The 17,054-nt window shown below is 30.0% G+C and overlaps 3 protein-coding genes and 1 long non-coding RNA gene across 5 annotated transcripts in view; 3 read left to right on the top strand and 1 right to left on the bottom strand.

Moving 5' to 3' along the window:
* Window positions 1–8,673, top strand: part of Pka-C1 (Protein kinase, cAMP-dependent, catalytic subunit 1) — a 69,433-nt gene extending 60,760 nt beyond the window's left edge. The window contains exon 6 of one of the 2 annotated variants that reach the window (XR_013037933.1): window positions 7,920–8,673. The gene's annotated coding sequence lies outside the window, so the exon portion shown is untranslated. The remainder of the gene's footprint in view (window positions 1–7,919) is intronic. The other variant, XM_012292286.2, reaches the window with a different exon arrangement.
* LOC143264308 (uncharacterized) lies at window positions 1,618–3,923 on the bottom strand. The gene is made up of 3 exons (XR_013037934.1): window positions 3,745–3,923; window positions 2,683–2,803; window positions 1,618–1,986 (listed from the first exon to the last, which is right to left on the bottom strand). It is a non-coding gene; the product is annotated as an uncharacterized LOC143264308 (long non-coding RNA).
* Window positions 8,674–12,304: 3,631 nt separating the features above from the next.
* ATPsynB (ATP synthase subunit b, mitochondrial) lies at window positions 12,305–14,032 on the top strand. The gene is made up of 4 exons (XM_003706263.3): window positions 12,305–12,465; window positions 12,848–13,018; window positions 13,102–13,454; window positions 13,668–14,032. The coding sequence occupies exons 1-4, from the start codon at window positions 12,438–12,440 to the stop codon at window positions 13,845–13,847; spliced, it is 732 nt and encodes a 243-aa protein (XP_003706311.1). The 5' UTR covers window positions 12,305–12,437; the 3' UTR covers window positions 13,848–14,032.
* Window positions 14,033–14,197: 165 nt separating this feature from the next.
* Window positions 14,198–17,019, top strand: Golgin84 (golgin A5). The gene is made up of 7 exons (XM_012292288.2): window positions 14,198–14,520; window positions 14,612–15,039; window positions 15,145–15,571; window positions 15,646–15,850; window positions 15,909–16,148; window positions 16,221–16,442; window positions 16,539–17,019. Exons 1-7 carry the CDS (start codon window positions 14,375–14,377, stop codon window positions 16,596–16,598), a joined length of 1,728 nt encoding a protein of 575 aa, XP_012147678.2. The 5' UTR covers window positions 14,198–14,374; the 3' UTR covers window positions 16,599–17,019.
* Window positions 17,020–17,054: the final 35 nt, after the last annotated feature.

Consider the following 17,054-nt stretch of genomic DNA (forward strand, 5'->3'; position numbering starts at 1 on the left):
AATTTGAGAATTTGGAAATTTGTGAATTTGGAAATTTGTGAATTTGGAAATTTGTGAATTTGGAAATTTGTGAATTTGGAAATTTATGAATTTGGAAATTTATGAATTTGGAAATTTAAGAATTTAGAAATTTGAGAATTTGGAAATTTATGAATATGGAAGTTTGACAATTTGGAAATTTGAGGATTTGGAAATTTAAGAATTTAGAAATTTGTGAATTTGGAAATTTGAGAATTTGGAAATTTATGAATTTGGAAATTTATGAATTTGGAAATTTATGAATTTGGAAATTTATGAATTTGGAAATTTGTGAATATGAGAATTTGGAAATTTATGAATATGGAAGTTTAACAATTTGGAAATTTGAGGATTTGGAAATCTAAGAATTTAGAAATTTGAGAATTTGGAAATTTGAGAATTTGGAAATTTGTGAATTTGGAAATTTGAGAATTTTAATATTTGAGGATTTGGAAATTTGAGAATTTGGATATTTGAGAATTTGGAAATTTATGAATGTGGAAGTTTGACAATTTGGAAATTTGAGAATTTGGAAATTTAAGAATTTAGAAATTTGAGAATTTGGAAATTTGAGAATTTGGAAATTTAAGAATTTAAAAATTTGAGAATTTGGAAATTTGAGAATTTGGAAATTTGAGAATTTTAATATTTAAGAAATTTTGAAATTTGTGGATTTGGAAATTAGAGAATTTGGATATTTGAGAATTTGGAAATTTGTGAATTTGGAAATTTGAGAATTTGGAAATTTGAGAATTTGGAAATTTGAGAATTTGGAAATTTGAGAATTTAGAAATTTAAGAATTTAAGAAATTTGGAAATTTGAGAATTTGGAATTTTGAAAATTTGTACATTTGAAAATTTTTTAAAATTTGAGAATCTGCAAATTTGGAAATTTGAAAATTTGAAAAGTTGGAAATTTGAAAATTTGAGAATTTGTAAAATTTGAAATTTTTCAATTTCTACATCTATAAAAGTTAAAAATTTTGATTACACAAAAATTACAAAATTCAGTCCTCTACATCTTACAGCAAATATAAATAAAACATACTAATCGCACCAATAATTCTCCACTATCAATAAAAAGCGTTCCACAAATTAATATTCATAGAATTTTCCACATCATTGAATTCCTTTCGAAACGCATAATATATACAATTAATATAATCGCATTGACACCTCGCATTGGTTCTCTACACATCCAGTGACGTATATATACGTCATTAGTAATGAAAGGATTAAACGTTAATCATCAATGAAATAGGAATTTCTTCGAGATTAAACTAGTTATAACTGAGCGACATGTAGTTAAACAATTCGCACAGTGCTTGCTCGTTCGTGTTAATTATTCCGCGTTTCTACATTCGCCTTACTAATTAGTAATTAGCCTCACTTCCCAAGGATTTTCGCATTGATGGAATCCGTCTCATTTATCGGAGGGGAAGTTGCATGTACTTTTCACTTAGCACTATCTTATCTTTTGATGATCATTGATTCGATTTTTATCACTACTTTGTTTTGAATATTCAGTGTATTTAAATTTTACGTTGCTTTGTTTGTTTATCGTCATCATTTTTGGGAATGGATTATCTTAAATTTTAAACAAACGTAAAGCGTTGCATTTTGAGATGGTTCATTACAGGAGATCCTTGTTATATTACTACGATACGGTAAGAACAGCTTACAAATGTATTTAGTATGTATTATACATTGTTTGGACATATACGGTGATCTTCGGTGATCTTCGTGAGTCTTCATTGATTTTCGTGGATATTCGGGGATCTACATAGATCTTCGTGGACCTTCATGGATCTTCGTAGATCCTCGTAGATCTTTGTAGATCTTCGTAAATCTTCGTGGATCTTCGTGAATATTCATAGATCTTCGTACATTACAATGATAGACGATTCAGTAGTACGTGAACGGTGGCAGTATAACGAGAATCCACTGTACTATACCACAGTATTCTTTCTGAATAATAAACAAAAGATTATGTGCAGAATATATTCCCACGTTATAACTTGAATATTTTTCAATTTTAGTTTATAAATTTGAAAAATTAGCAATTTGATCAATTTGAATTTTGACAAACAAAAATTGAAAATTGGGAAATTGGAGAGTTTGAAAATTTGAAAATTTGGAAACTTGAATTTTGAAAATTTTGACAATCAAAAATTGGGAAATCGGGGAATTTGAAATTTGGAAATTTTAAATTTTAAATTTGGAAAATTTGGATTTTGAAAATTTTGATAATCAAAAATTGTAAATTTGGAAATTTGAATGTTTGAAATTTGGAAAATTTGGAAAAGTTAAAAATTGAAAAAGTGACAATTAGAAAAATCGAAAAATTGAAAAATTGAAAAATTGAAAAATTGAAAAATTGAAAAATTGAAAAATTGGAAAATTGGAAAATTGGAAAATGGGAAATTCGAATAATTGAAAAATTGAAAAATTTGGAAACTAGAGGATGAAACTTAAGAATTTGCAAGTCTGTAAATCCAGATTTGAAATTTGTAAAATTTGAGAGAACTAGGAATTTGAAAATCGGACAATTCATTAAATGCGTGTTTTCATTGGAAATTTTAAGTGGAACATAGCAAGGTGGCAGGTAGACAGGTCGGGTAAATTGGGTCGACTTGGGGACAACTATTTCTGGGGATTACACACGTGTCCGGTGAAGTGGGTAGCTAGACTGTCTCACGATTCGATGTCCTTCCTTTTCAATGCACAAAATATCATATCCTCGGTCCAGATGAGCAATGATAATTACAGAATGTACAATTTTTTGCTGTCAAAAAGATGCACTTACATTTAATTGTACATGTGTTACATCATATTTTAATTTTATTATATTTTTATTATACAATAATTAAATTTAATCATTTTTATATTGGTATGGTAATTAAATTTAATTATAGATATATTGTATAATAAATATATTTCATCGTAGCTGTATTGTATTATAATTAATTATAATTATAATATATTATATTATATAATATTATTATATAGTTTATATTATTATTATATAATATATTATAACTAATTTAATTATATTTTTGTGGCGTTAAATTCAGTCACATTTATATTTTATAATACATAAATGACATAAATAATATTTAATGAGGTTACAATAAAAGGCACCAGCATATTTTAATAATTTTTATTTTACACTAATCATAAAGGGGTGTTAGCATAATTGCATTTGCTTGCAATTATTAAAATTTTTTAATTTATTCAAATTAACATCAAGTTAGTATAAATTATTAAATACAAAATTTATAAAATTGTTGATTGAAATTTTTTGAATATATAAAATTTATTTCTAATTAATTATACTAATAATATAAATAATTTAATTATTTTAATAAATAATAAAATACTAAAAGATAGTATTAGACGATATTGAAAAACATAAATAATACAAAATTCTGTTTTAAGTAAAAATAATTTTTCAATTCCGCTTAAAATATTAATTAAACTAAAACGCATGGCTATCGACTATAAATCACCACGAGACTTTATAACTACGTTAATACCTTTATAAAATTCTCTTCTATTTTTATTTTCATTTAAAACGAACTGTTAATAATTAAAATCACTTTCCAATAAAATATCGACATCGGGAGTCTAAATTAATATTTTTTTTTCGACTGCTTTAAAGGGTCGCATATAAATATTGATTGAATTTTTTTTTATTAACAGTCTTTATTTATGCACCAAGCTTACCGTGAAAACTGCGCGCAACCTTAAAGGGCTTCTTTTTTAAACCAATAAACTTCTGTTGTTCAGAATTTTCTACTTTTTTTTCCATAAGAACATGAAACTTGTGAAACTTTCTGAAGAATCTAATACATAAATATCTTTTATTTTATCTGATTTTGAGTTGAGGAAATTTCACCGCTTAATTCTATTTGTGTTAGTTCCGAAATGAATCAGAAGATAGCGCTGCAGTACAGCACGCAATTGCATCTGGTAGATGCATCGTCGTTTCGCAAATTTAATTTAGCAAAATAATTTAATGTTATGCTGAGGTTAGACATTTATGTGTTGTTATTATTATTGTAATAATCTCCAGAAGAAACTTGGGAAAATTATAATAGAAAATTAAATTGAAACGAGTTACTTTCTACGATCTTTTTCCACCATGGTTCATTTACCACGTAAGATATAACCATAAATCGTACGACATGGTATGAATATTACATTTTACATTACTGAATATAGAAACCAATTCTTGTAATATACTACTTCTATTTATTATTTCATTTTTACTATTAAACAAATAATACTAATAAATAATAAACAACGGAATAAAGACAACTTATGTTATAAAAATACGCGGTAAGTTTACAAAGAATTAAATCGTTTCACGCGTCCGTTACATTTGAAAGTGAAATATTTTAATTGTCATACTTGTTATTACAGAATATAACTCTGCAAATAAAAACGTGCTGGAAAAACTAAAATCTTCTATATTTAAATGGTTTATACATTTTGTACGATTTTTTTATGAAGTTTCATGAAAAGTTAACTTACGATGATAAGGTTCACAGTTGTTATTTGAATCCGTTGACAGATGGCGCCACTAAACACTGTACCTACCTCATATTGATTTTTAGCTTCAGTAAATAAAATATAATGTATAAACCTGCAAATTGGAACTGAAATTGTATTTGAAATTTAAAAATACCATTCGCTGTTTGCAAATTTGTTCACCAAACAATTAATTTAATAGAATTTCTTTGATGTTAGTTGAAAGTAACGCCTTTCTATTTTTATTATTATTTTTATTTAATGAAGCTATGGGATTGCAAGTATTGATAACGGTTACTGTAAATTTCCTCCGTAAAATGTTTCAGTCAAGGCAAGTTATTTAACTCTTCGTTTGCACTTGCCACTCTTAATCTCGTGATTAATTATGTTAATTAGCTTGCTGATAGGGTAACGTTTAACTTCCTTCATAAAATGTACAAAGTAACCTAGTTAGGTTTTATTAATTACAAGCCATTTAGCATAGATATTTATAAATAATTAATTATAAATTCTGTATTTCTGATAAAAAATATTTTTAATTCTAAAAAGAAACAAATTAATTTCTAGAAAATTTCTAAAAATATCTATAAAATATTTTCTTTTTAATAAAAAATCTATTGAATAAGTGTAAGTAATATTTTGTCCAATATATTTCAATTTATTTTCTTTTTCTGATAACAAATATTTTTAATTCTAAAAAGAAACAAAATAATTTTTAGAATATTTTTATTTCCAGAAAATTTCTAGAAGTACTTATAGAATATTTTTAATCTTAAAAGATTTCTATAAATATTTATAGAATATTTTCTTTTTAATAAAAACTCTATTGAATAAGTGTAAGTAATATTTTGTCTAATAAGTTTCAATCTATTTTCTTTTTCTGCTAAATAATATTTTTAATTCTATAAAGAAACAAAATAATTTCTAGAATATTTTTGTTTCTAGAAAATTTCTAGAAGTATTTATAGAATATTTTTAGTCCTAAAAAATTTCTTTAAATATTTATAGAATATTTTCTTGTCAATAAAAGATCTATTGAATAATGTAAGTCATATATTTTGTCTAATATGTTTCAATTTATTTTCTTTTCGTAGAGGTTATTCTCTTCATGCACAAAATGGCGTAGAACATCGTAATTAACCATGGAACTGCGTAGAATAGAGATTATAAAAAACAAATACGTAAAAATATTCACATCGACGATAATTTTGTTTCACGCGAATTTACGTTAATTAAACTTAGTCAATCTAACAAAGTTTAATTAGTCATGCGTCGGTGAGCACTTTGATATAAATTTCCCCATCTGCTAGATCCGACCTCGTTCTACCCGTTAACGGTTAACTTGATTACTAGTTAATTGCAATTTGTTAGTACAGGGCAGATTATGAAATTTCTCTTATTATGATGTTATCTCTGTTCAATACGATGGATTTGTCCCAGGCAACACGATTATAGGAAATTCGAAAAGTAATCATTTTATTGACATGGTTAAAGGGCAAAAATAATAATTTTGCAATTTAATATAGTTTTTCATTCAAGTTTAATTTTTCACTTTTGATTTTTGGTTTTTAATTACCAAATTTGCAAATTCTCAAATTTCCAAGCTCTTAAATTTCCAAATTCTCAAATTTGCAAATTCTTAAATTTGCAAATTCTCAAATTTCCAAATTCTTAAATTTGTAAACTCTCAAATTTCCAAATTCGCAAATTTCCAAACTCTCAAATATCCAAATTCTCAAATTTCCAAATTTTTAAATTTGCAAACTCAAATTTCCAAATTCGCAAATTTCCAAGCTCTCAAATTTCCAAACTCTCAAATTTCCAAATTCTCAAATTTCTAAACTCTCAAATTTCCAAGCTCTCAAATTTCTAAATTCTCAAATTTCCAAATTCTTAAATTTGCAAATTCTCAAATTTCCAAATACTCAAATTTCAAAGCTCTCAAATTTTCAAACTCCCAAATTTCTATACTCCCAAATTTCCAAATTCGCAAATTTCCAAGCTCTCAAATTTCCAAACTCTCAAATTTCAAAATTCTCAAATTTTCAAACTCTCAAATTTCCAAATTCCCAAATTTCTAAATTCTCAAATTTCCAAACTCACAAATTTCCAAATTTCTGAATTTCCAAGCTCTCAAATTTCCAAATTCTCAAATTTCCAAACTCTCAAATTTCCAAGCTCTCAAATTTCTAAATTCTCAAATTTCCAAATTCTTAAATTTGCAAATTCTCAAATTTCCAAATACTCAAATTTCAAAGCTCTCAAATTTTCAAACTCCCAAATTTCTATACTCCCAAATTTCCAAATTCGCAAATTTCCAAGCTCTCAAATTTCCAAACTCTCAAATTTCCAAATTCTCAAATTTTCAAACTCTCAAATTTCCAAATTCTCAAATTTCTAAATTCTCAAATTTCCAAACTCACAAATTTCCAAATTTCTGAATTTCCAAGCTCTCAAATTTCCAAACTCACAAATTTCCAAATTTCTGAATTTCTTAATTTTCGAATTCTCGAACTTTTGAATTTTCAAATTTTCAATTCGCCAAATGTGTTGTTAAATTTTCAAATTTTTAAATTGTCAGAGTTGCAACTTCACACTTCTTAAATTTTTACATTTTCTAATCTTGAACTTATTGGTTCTCAAATTACCTAAATTTCATAATTCCAAATTACTAAATTAAAGAACAAAATTTTCAGATTTATACATTTTCAAAGTTTAAATTTTTCAATTTGCTATATTTGTAAATTGTCAAACTTGTCAATGTTCAAATATTCATATCAGTATTCAAATATTCAAATCTTTGAATTTTGTGTTAATTAAATAGAAATTAAGAAAAATTTAATGCGAATTTCTGTTTTATTTCTGAAAACAGGTCCAATAATTTTGCAAAATTATTACTTGTAGGGTTCCCTATAATTATGCCAAGTTTCGGTGAAATTGGTGTAATGAAGGTCGTACGTTCGCCTTATTAGAAACCATAAACTCAACCCTTAATTACCATGACTTAATAATGCAGAAATTAACGTTGTCTCATAATTTTTCATCTCATATATTATTGAAACGTTCTTTGCACTAAGAAATGATAAGTGAATTCATTGGATAATTTGTACCTATACGGTTTGTACTTTAAATTGGTCCTTTTAATAGGACCAAATTTGACCCCACCGTATTGTATAATTATATAATAGTATAAATTACAGAATTAGTGTAAATTTATTTATTAATATTTGTCGCCTTATTTTTAGAAAATTAGTATTAGTTTATATTATCAAATAGTGTATAAATTAATATACATATTTTATAACTGAATGTTAGTCCTTAGAATCTGTGTTTTAATTATATTTATATAAATTGTTTTTCTGTTACAGGTATTTGTGGATATCGTGTACAAGATCAAACGAAGATTTTTATTAAAAACGAGTTGAGTGGTGCGAGTCAGCGATCGCTTCCTCCAGTTCCTTCGCTTCCATCATACAAGACACATGTATAGGACGCATGGTCCAAAACGACATGGGAACTTAATTTTTATATTTTTGAGCGAGCATAGTGACCACGACTGTAGTGCAATAATCGTACAAATTGTATATTTTATTTATTAGATCAGGATAGGGTTTTTTTGTACATCACGTTTCAATTACGAATCCATGTATACGTTTATAAACATAAATTATTATAAGATAACTGCATAATTTAGAAAATATTGTGAATTGTATCAGAGAACAAGTTATTGCAAAGAAACTAGAGATGTATACATGCGAAAGTATATAATGTATTTGTATTGTCGTATTTATTGTATTTTTTAATTTGTATTGTTGTAAATTTGGACAACAATACAAGCTATTCTAATTAAGATAAATTATTGTAGAATTGTATTTATAATTTATAATAGAAAATGTGAGAATTGTATGTATTATGAAATACAATTGTATATTTCAATAAGATTGTTTAAATGTACCTTGTACTTGTCAATTAATTATTAGTTTGTATAGAAATGTACAGCATACTATAATAAGTCGAAATATTGTAAATTGCATTATATATTAGTAATTAAGTGATCAAACAATAAGTTTAGTTAAGTTATGCGCTGTATGAAAAGTGGTGAAAATAAAGAAAAATTTATCAACAATCATTGTGTAATTATTGTTACCTACAAACCCAACAAAAATAAAATTTACATATTCGAAAGAGAGAATTTGTATCAAGAGAACATGAGAATTCCTGGAATTTGACGTCATCAAAATTCCAAGAAGTGGTACGAGGAATACCTCCTCACAACTCATGTTCTCCTGTTACAAATTTTCAAAAATCGCGCGTCGGGAATTCTTGGAATTTGACGTCATCAGATTTCCAAGAAGTGGCACGAAGGATACCTCCTCGCAATTCATGTTCTCCTGATACAAATTTCCAAAATTGGTCGCTGAAGTTTCAAAATCCCGCCCGGGAATTCTTGGAATTTGACGTCATCAAAATTCCAGGAAGTGGCACGAGGGATACCTCCTCGCAATTTATGTTCTCCTGATACAAATTTCCAAAATTGGTCGCTGGAGTTTCAAAAATCCCGCCCGGGAATTCTCGGAATTTGACGTCATCAAAATTCCAGGAAGTGGCACGAGGGATACCTCCTCGCAATTTATGTTCTCCTGATACAAATTTCCAAAATTGGTCGCTGGAGTTTCAAAAATCCCGCCCGGGAATTCTCGGAATTTGACGTCATCAAAATTCCAGGAAGTGGCACGAGGGATACCTCCTCGCAATTTATGTTCTCCTGATACAAATTTCCAAAATTGGTCGCTGGAGTTTCAAAAATCCCGCCCGGGAATTCTCGGAATTTGACGTCATCAAAATTCCAGGAAGTGGCACGAGGGATACCTCCTCGCAATTTATGTTCTCCTGATACAAATTTCCAAAATTGGTCGCTGGAGTTTCAAAAATCCCGCCCGGGAATTCTTGGAATTTGACGTCATCAAAATTCCAGGAAGTGGCACGAGGGATACCTCCTCGCAACTCATGTTCTCCTGCTACAAATTTTCAAAAATCGCGCGTCGGGAATTCTTGGAATTTGACGTCATCAGATTTCCAAGAAGTGGCACGAAGGATACCTCCTCGCAACTCATGTTCTCCTGATACAAATTTCCAAAATTGGTCGCTGGAGTTTCAAAAATCCCGCCCGGGAATTCTCGGAATTTGACGTCATCAAAATTCCAGGAAGTGGCACGAGGGATACCTCCTCGCAATTTATGTTCTCCTGATACAAATTTCCAAAATTGGTCGCTGGAGTTTCAAAAATCCCGCCCGGGAATTCTCGGAATTTGACGTCATCAAAATTCCAGGAAGTGGCACGAGGGATACCTCCTCGCAATTTATGTTCTCCTGATACAAATTTCCAAAATTGGTCGCTGGAGTTTCAAAAATCCCGCCCGGGAATTCTCGGAATTTGACGTCATCAAAATTCCAGGAAGTGGCACGAGGGATACCTCCTCGCAATTTATGTTCTCCTGATACAAATTTCCAAAATTGGTCGCTGGAGTTTCAAAAATCCCGCCCGGGAATTCTCGGAATTTGACGTCATCAAAATTCCAGGAAGTGGCACGAGGGATACCTCCTCGCAATTTATGTTCTCCTGATACAAATTTCCAAAATTGGTCGCTGGAGTTTCAAAAATCCCGCCCGGGAATTCTCGGAATTTGACGTCATCAAAATTCCAGGAAGTGGCACGAGGGATACCTCCTCGCAATTTATGTTCTCCTGATACAAATTTCCAAAATTGGTCGCTGGAGTTTCAAAAATCCCGCCCGGGAATTCTCGGAATTTGACGTCATCAAAATTCCAGGAAGTGGCACGAGGGATACCTCCTCGCAATTTATGTTCTCCTGATACAAATTTCCAAAATTGGTCGCTGGAGTTTCAAAAATCCCGCCCGGGAATTCTCGGAATTTGACGTCATCAAAATTCCAGGAAGTGGCACGAGGGATACCTCCTCGCAATTTATGTTCTCCTGATACAAATTTCCAAAATTGGTCGCTGGAGTTTCAAAAATCCCGCCCGGGAATTCTCGGAATTTGACGTCATCAAAATTCCAGGAAGTGGCACGAGGGATACCTCCTCGCAATTTATGTTCTCCTGATACAAATTTCCAAAATTGGTCGCTGGAGTTTCAAAAATCCCGCCCGGGAATTCTCGGAATTTGACGTCATCAAAATTCCAGGAAGTGGCACGAGGGATACCTCCTCGCAATTTATGTTCTCCTGATACAAATTTCCAAAATTGGTCGCTGGAGTTTCAAAAATCCCGCCCGGGAATTCTCGGAATTTGACGTCATCAAAATTCCAGGAAGTGGCACGAGGGATACCTCCTCGCAATTTATGTTCTCCTGATACAAATTTCCAAAATTGGTCGCTGGAGTTTCAAAAATCCCGCCCGGGAATTCTTGGAATTTGACGTCATCAAAATTCCAGGAAGTGGCACGAGGGATACCTCCTCGCAACTCATGTTCTCCTGCTACAAATTTTCAAAAATCGCGCGTCGGGAATTCTTGGAATTTGACGTCATCAGATTTCCAAGAAGTGGCACGAAGGATACCTCCTCGCAACTCATGTTCTCCTGATACAAATTTCCAAAATTGGTCGCTGGAGTTTCAAAAATCCCGCCCGGGAATTCTCGGAATTTGACGTCATCAAAATTCCAGGAAGTGGCACGAGGGATACCTCCTCGCAATTTATGTTCTCCTGATACAAATTTCCAAAATTGGTCGCTGGAGTTTCAAAAATCCCGCCCGGGAATTCTTGGAATTTGACGTCGTCAAAATTCCAGGAAGTGGCACGAGGGATACCTCCTCGCAACTCATGTTCTCCTGTTACAAATTTTCAAAAATCGCGCGTCGGGAATTCTTGGAATTTGACGTCATCAGATTTCCAAGAAGTGGCACGGATACCTCCTAACAACTTATGTTCTCCTGATACAAATTTTCAAAAATCGCGCCCCGGGGATTCTTATAAATAACGTCAACAAAATTCCAAAAAGTAGCACAAAAGACACCTCCTCGCAACTTATGTTCTCCTTATACAAATTCTCAGTATTTTGTTTTTTATTTTTTTATTTCTATGGTTTGGAACAATTTCTGGGAATGGGAATGAAAGGATTTATAAGTAAATATGCAAATATATGTTTTTATTCATATTTATTTTCAAATACTTTTGTACATCAAATGACTTAATATATCTTATTAGTAAACGCATACATTATTAATACTTAATTCTATGACGCAATTATTATAATAATATGTACATATTAGTGTGCGGTGTACTCCAGGCTCTTGCACGATGTCAGGAATGGACAGATGAGTTGCTTTTCTGCATTACATAAAACCTCGTTCATAATAGGCTATTTGTACCATTGCTTGTCTGATCTGAACGCACCCTTACTCAGTTCGCGCGTGGCGCCATCTACTCGTAGAGAGTGGAACTATAATATAAATTACGCTGATGGTACATTACCTTCACACAGGATACCGACAATTTACCTTCAGAGCTCGGTAGGTATTCTGCATACGCTTGTCACAGTTCCGTGCTTTGTTGTTAGATGGCGCTACTAACAACACTCTGTGGCGGTCATTTTGAAAGTTGATTAAAATCTTCTTAATAAAACATTTTAAATGGATCTCTGCTGGAAATGCACGACAATAAAAATTGGGAGATGTTATTCTATCAATTGATAATATGGAATACAAGCAAGAGAATAACGTTTATATAATCTTTAGCTTATGTGATTATCCTCAAGGGAGCGCCCCCACTATTCTGTGACGAGTTTCCTCAACTAACTTCAATATGGTCTGTTGTACCTTTTCGGATTGATCTGGGTAAAACTTGGTATAACGGAGGGGCAACAAAATGTTGTCGAGATTGGGTTTTCGTAATGGTAAGTGAAAATTGGAAGTTAAATTAATTGTAATTATTTAACTAAAAAACTTTTTACGTTATTGTTAGCTCACTACTTATGATATTTTACTATTAATGTTATCAATTTCGTGTCAATTATTCTATCGCATTATGTAATAATATAAGACAAATGTGTCGGTATTTTGCTTTAAAATATATTTATTCGAACTTGTATGTTGAATCTTTGCATACATAATATATTTTAAAAGATATGGATTTAAAAATTTACTATCTAATTATTAAGAAGTGATATTAGGTCATACCCAATTATGGGTATCTACTTACTAAACAGTGTATGAAATGTACTAATGAAACTTTGTATTTTCAGTAATATGTTTTATTGCTTATAATCTGTTTTATAGCTTGTGCTCAAATAAAATCTATAAGCGCTCGTGGAGCTCAGACTAGCGCATTAGTATGCCCTGCAGATGATCCACGACGAATGAAGCGTCCTGAGTCTCATCCTCCTGTTAGATTAGGATTTATTCCAGAAACCTGGTTTACATTCTTTTATCCTAAAACTGGTGTAACAGGTAACTTAATAATTTGTAATATATATAGCTATTTTATCATAAATAATGTCATATATAGTTTTTATATCTGTTTGAATATTTAGGTCCATACATGTTCTTATTCAGTGTATCAACCTATTTAGTTTCTAAAGAATGGTTTGTCTTGGAACATGAGTTTTATAATGGACTCTCATTACTTTCAATTATAATGTTTGTTCATATTAAGTATGGTGCAAAAATTGGAGCAGCTTTAGACAAAAAGGTTGCAGAATATGATGCTGAACTTGAGCAAACAAGAATTGATGAATTAACAGAGCTTGAAAAATCAGTGAAAGAATTAGAAAAACAGAAATGGATGGCTGATGCGCAATTCTTAATTTATGATATTAAAAAACAGAATATATTGGTACAGCTAGAAGCTGCTTATAGGGAACGACTTGCAAAGGTTTACAGTGAGGTAATATATTAGTATTTAATCATACAAAAACCATAATTATAAATTATAGGAGTTTTCATTGCAAGCAAAGTATAATACAGTAAATATTACATAATATAAAATACTAGTACATAAAAGCATTAAAAAACTGTATTAAATATTAAAGAGTAAAATTCATAATACATCATTTTTATTTATATTATTTATATTAATAATCATAATAATTAATTACAGGTTAAGAAACGTCTCGATTACCAGGCTCAAGTTGAAGCTGTGGAGCGCAGAATTGCTCAGAGACACATGGTACAGTGGATTACAAACAGTGTACTAAAAGCTATTACACCAGAGCTAGAAAAGGCAAATTTAGCCCAGTGTATTTCTGATCTTGAAGCTCTTGCTGCCGCAAAAGCTTAAAATTTTGCATTCAACTACAAAAAGAATAGGAAAAATCTAGTGAACTTAAATAGTTCATTATAACGAATATTACAAAATAATATGCAGCAATATTGGAGATCTACTACTGTTCAGTTATTGTTTATTATTGCATTGTATATTACATAATTGTAACATCAAAAATGAATAAATATCACAAAAAAATATGTTTATAATAATTAATTTTTCTTGCCCTTTAAATCATTTTATTATTAAATTTGACTATCATCTGCCGATAATAATATACTAATTCATTTAAAAATCTTAATATTCATATTTTTATAAAACCTAATAACAAATATCATACTAATTGTGAAACAGTAGTTTCCATTATCTTTTTTACACCACAACCTTGTCTGTACTGAACTTTTTACAATTTCAAGTAGTTATTGATCCATTTGATTCGAATTTTATTGTAGGTTATGTACCAGTGGCTTGAAAGTATGAATTTTGTCAGGTGTTAAACGTCATCAAATTTATAACAAGTGTTTGTGTTCGTTTTTGTTAAAATGGCCTGGTTCTCAGGTCTCGCTGACAAGGCAGAAAATCTTTTAAATAAAATAGATAAAAATACTGCAGCAGTTTTGAATAAAGATAAATATGAATTACCACAATCCCAATTGACACATGTTACATGGATTCCTCCTGAATCATGGTAAAAACATAAATATGAAATTGTCTTTTGTGACTACATTTCCTGTTAAGTAATTTACTGAGATCATAATATATAATTTTACAAATTGCAGTGTTAAAGCACAAGAAGGAACAGTATTACAATTGACTACAGACTCATCGAAACAACCTTACATTGAATCAACATCAAACCTTTCCTCATTGACAAATTCAGTTGTTAGTGTGTCAAAGGACGAAGAACTTCTTACCTTTTTAAATACTCCTAATTCAAGTCCAAAGAAAAACATTGCAGAAATCTTAATGTCACCACCTACACCTTCATCGCTTATGGTGGAGCATCCAACAGATACTACAGATTCTATATCAGAGTTATCAAATCATAGTGATTGTTCAAGTCCTAGTCCTATGCATGCATCCATAGAATTTCCAGATAATTTTAATCGTGATAATGTAAATATAAAAGATGATAATGTTTGTAAAAATGATATAACAAACAAAGAATCAATAGGGGACCATAGTCTAGGAAGTGTTTTCGATAATGGTAAGGTAATGATTTGGTAGCAAAGTTATACTAATCATACTTTATTTAATTTATATATATATATATATGTCTGTGGAAGCATAACAAACTTTTAACATTTTTTAGGATATAATATGCAACAAGGATATGAATATGATGATCAGCAGAAGCATGTAGAAGTAAACAAATTAATCAATTCATCTGATAATAAATATATTAAAAAGTATTTGAAAGAAATAGAAAGAAATTTGGAAGAGAGAACTGAATTACTTGGAAAACAGGAGACAGATCATCAGAAAGAAATCATTGTTTTGAATGAAAAATTACAGTCTTTAAATGTAGAAAAGATACAATTATCTAAGCAAGTAGTAGAACTACAAATTGCTTTAGAACGAAGTAGATCAGAATTAAATTCTACTAGAGCTGATTTGGATCAACATAAAGCTAGAGCTTTAAAAACATTACAAGAAAAAGAAAAATTGATAACAGAATTGAGATCTAATGAATCAACAGGGATGGATGATACAATGATCATGGAATTGAACCAGTTAAGGTAAATTCAATGACATACCAAAGTAAATGTTTAATAAATTGTTTTTAATTTTCAATATATTATTTTCTGGGTAGGCAAGAACGTGACATTCTTAGAGAAGAAAATCAACAGATTTCTGAACAATTAAGAATAGTACGTGAAGAATTAATGAATGCAGATGTAAAGCTAGAAAAGATGAGACAAAATTCTGCTGAAGCAAATGTACAGGCTCAAGAAATCCTTGCAACTGAAAGACGTAGGAGGCTAGATGCAGAAGAAGATGCAAGATTACACTCAGAAGTGCGTTTATATTCAAGTGTACATTTAGAATGATTAATATATACCAACATTATTTTAGGAAATAAGATCACTGAAAGATGAACTAATTCGCCAACGAAATAGTTACACTTCACAGCTACAAAAGAATAATTCTGAAATTAGCAGATTAAGAATGCAATTATCTGCAAGTTCCACACCAAATAGTGAAGTGGAATCAAGATTGGCATCTCTTACGAAAACCTTAGTTTCGAAACAACAAGCATTAGAAAGTTTAACAACTGAAAGGAATGCTCTAAGACTGCAATTGGAAAAGATAGAGGTGAGTCAATACATTTTTCAGATAAATAGTACACAATTTAGTATAAATATTGAGTTTTATATTTTTCTATAGCATGAACTTAGAAATAGTCGGCGCAATATTCTTTATAATAACTTAAATGATACCGACGATGCCAAAGCTCAAGTACCAACATTTTTAATGGAAACTCCATTTGACACTGGAGTTACTCGAAGGGTGAAAAGAGCTTACTCTTCATTAGATGCTATCAGTATTCGCACAGGTGTTTTTTTAAGAAGATATCCGCTTGCAAGGATTTTAGTACTAATTTACATGGCAAGTATATTAATTACCACAATATGTTTAAAAGAATATTATATATTTGATATTCCATCAAAAATTAATTTTTATATTCTTTTAAACTTCTTACAGGCATTGCTACAATTCTGGGTCCTCGTAGTTCTTCTGTCACAGTCGCCAGAAGCACATTAATACTTTTCATATGCAGGATCATAATTTTATTAAATCGTATACGTTCTAACATATTGTAAATACATTTATATCAGAATAGTATATATATTGTTGACTACTAATCATGTACATGGTGCTTAAATACCACTTTCAAACTATTATATGAGATTTTATACGAGATATAAGAATTTTAGATTCATGAGTAGACTTGTACAATACATGTATGTTAGCCAATATAATAACATCTTTGTATGAAACTATTGCTAATCGGGGATAGAAATTGTACATTTGTGATGAATAATCGATCAAATAGTTATTAAAATTATCATTTATTTTTTCACTAAATTTCACGGATAAACAGGATATTATAATACTATTAGAATGACGAACATAATGTATCTAATTAGAATTATCTTACGAAAATAAATAAATAAATAAATAATTTGATCGTATCATAATTCGAAAGATAAATACCTC

Source organism: Megachile rotundata, chromosome 4, assembly GCF_050947335.1.
Source record: "Megachile rotundata isolate GNS110a chromosome 4, iyMegRotu1, whole genome shotgun sequence".
Taxonomy (NCBI): Eukaryota; Metazoa; Arthropoda; class Insecta; order Hymenoptera; family Megachilidae; genus Megachile; species Megachile rotundata.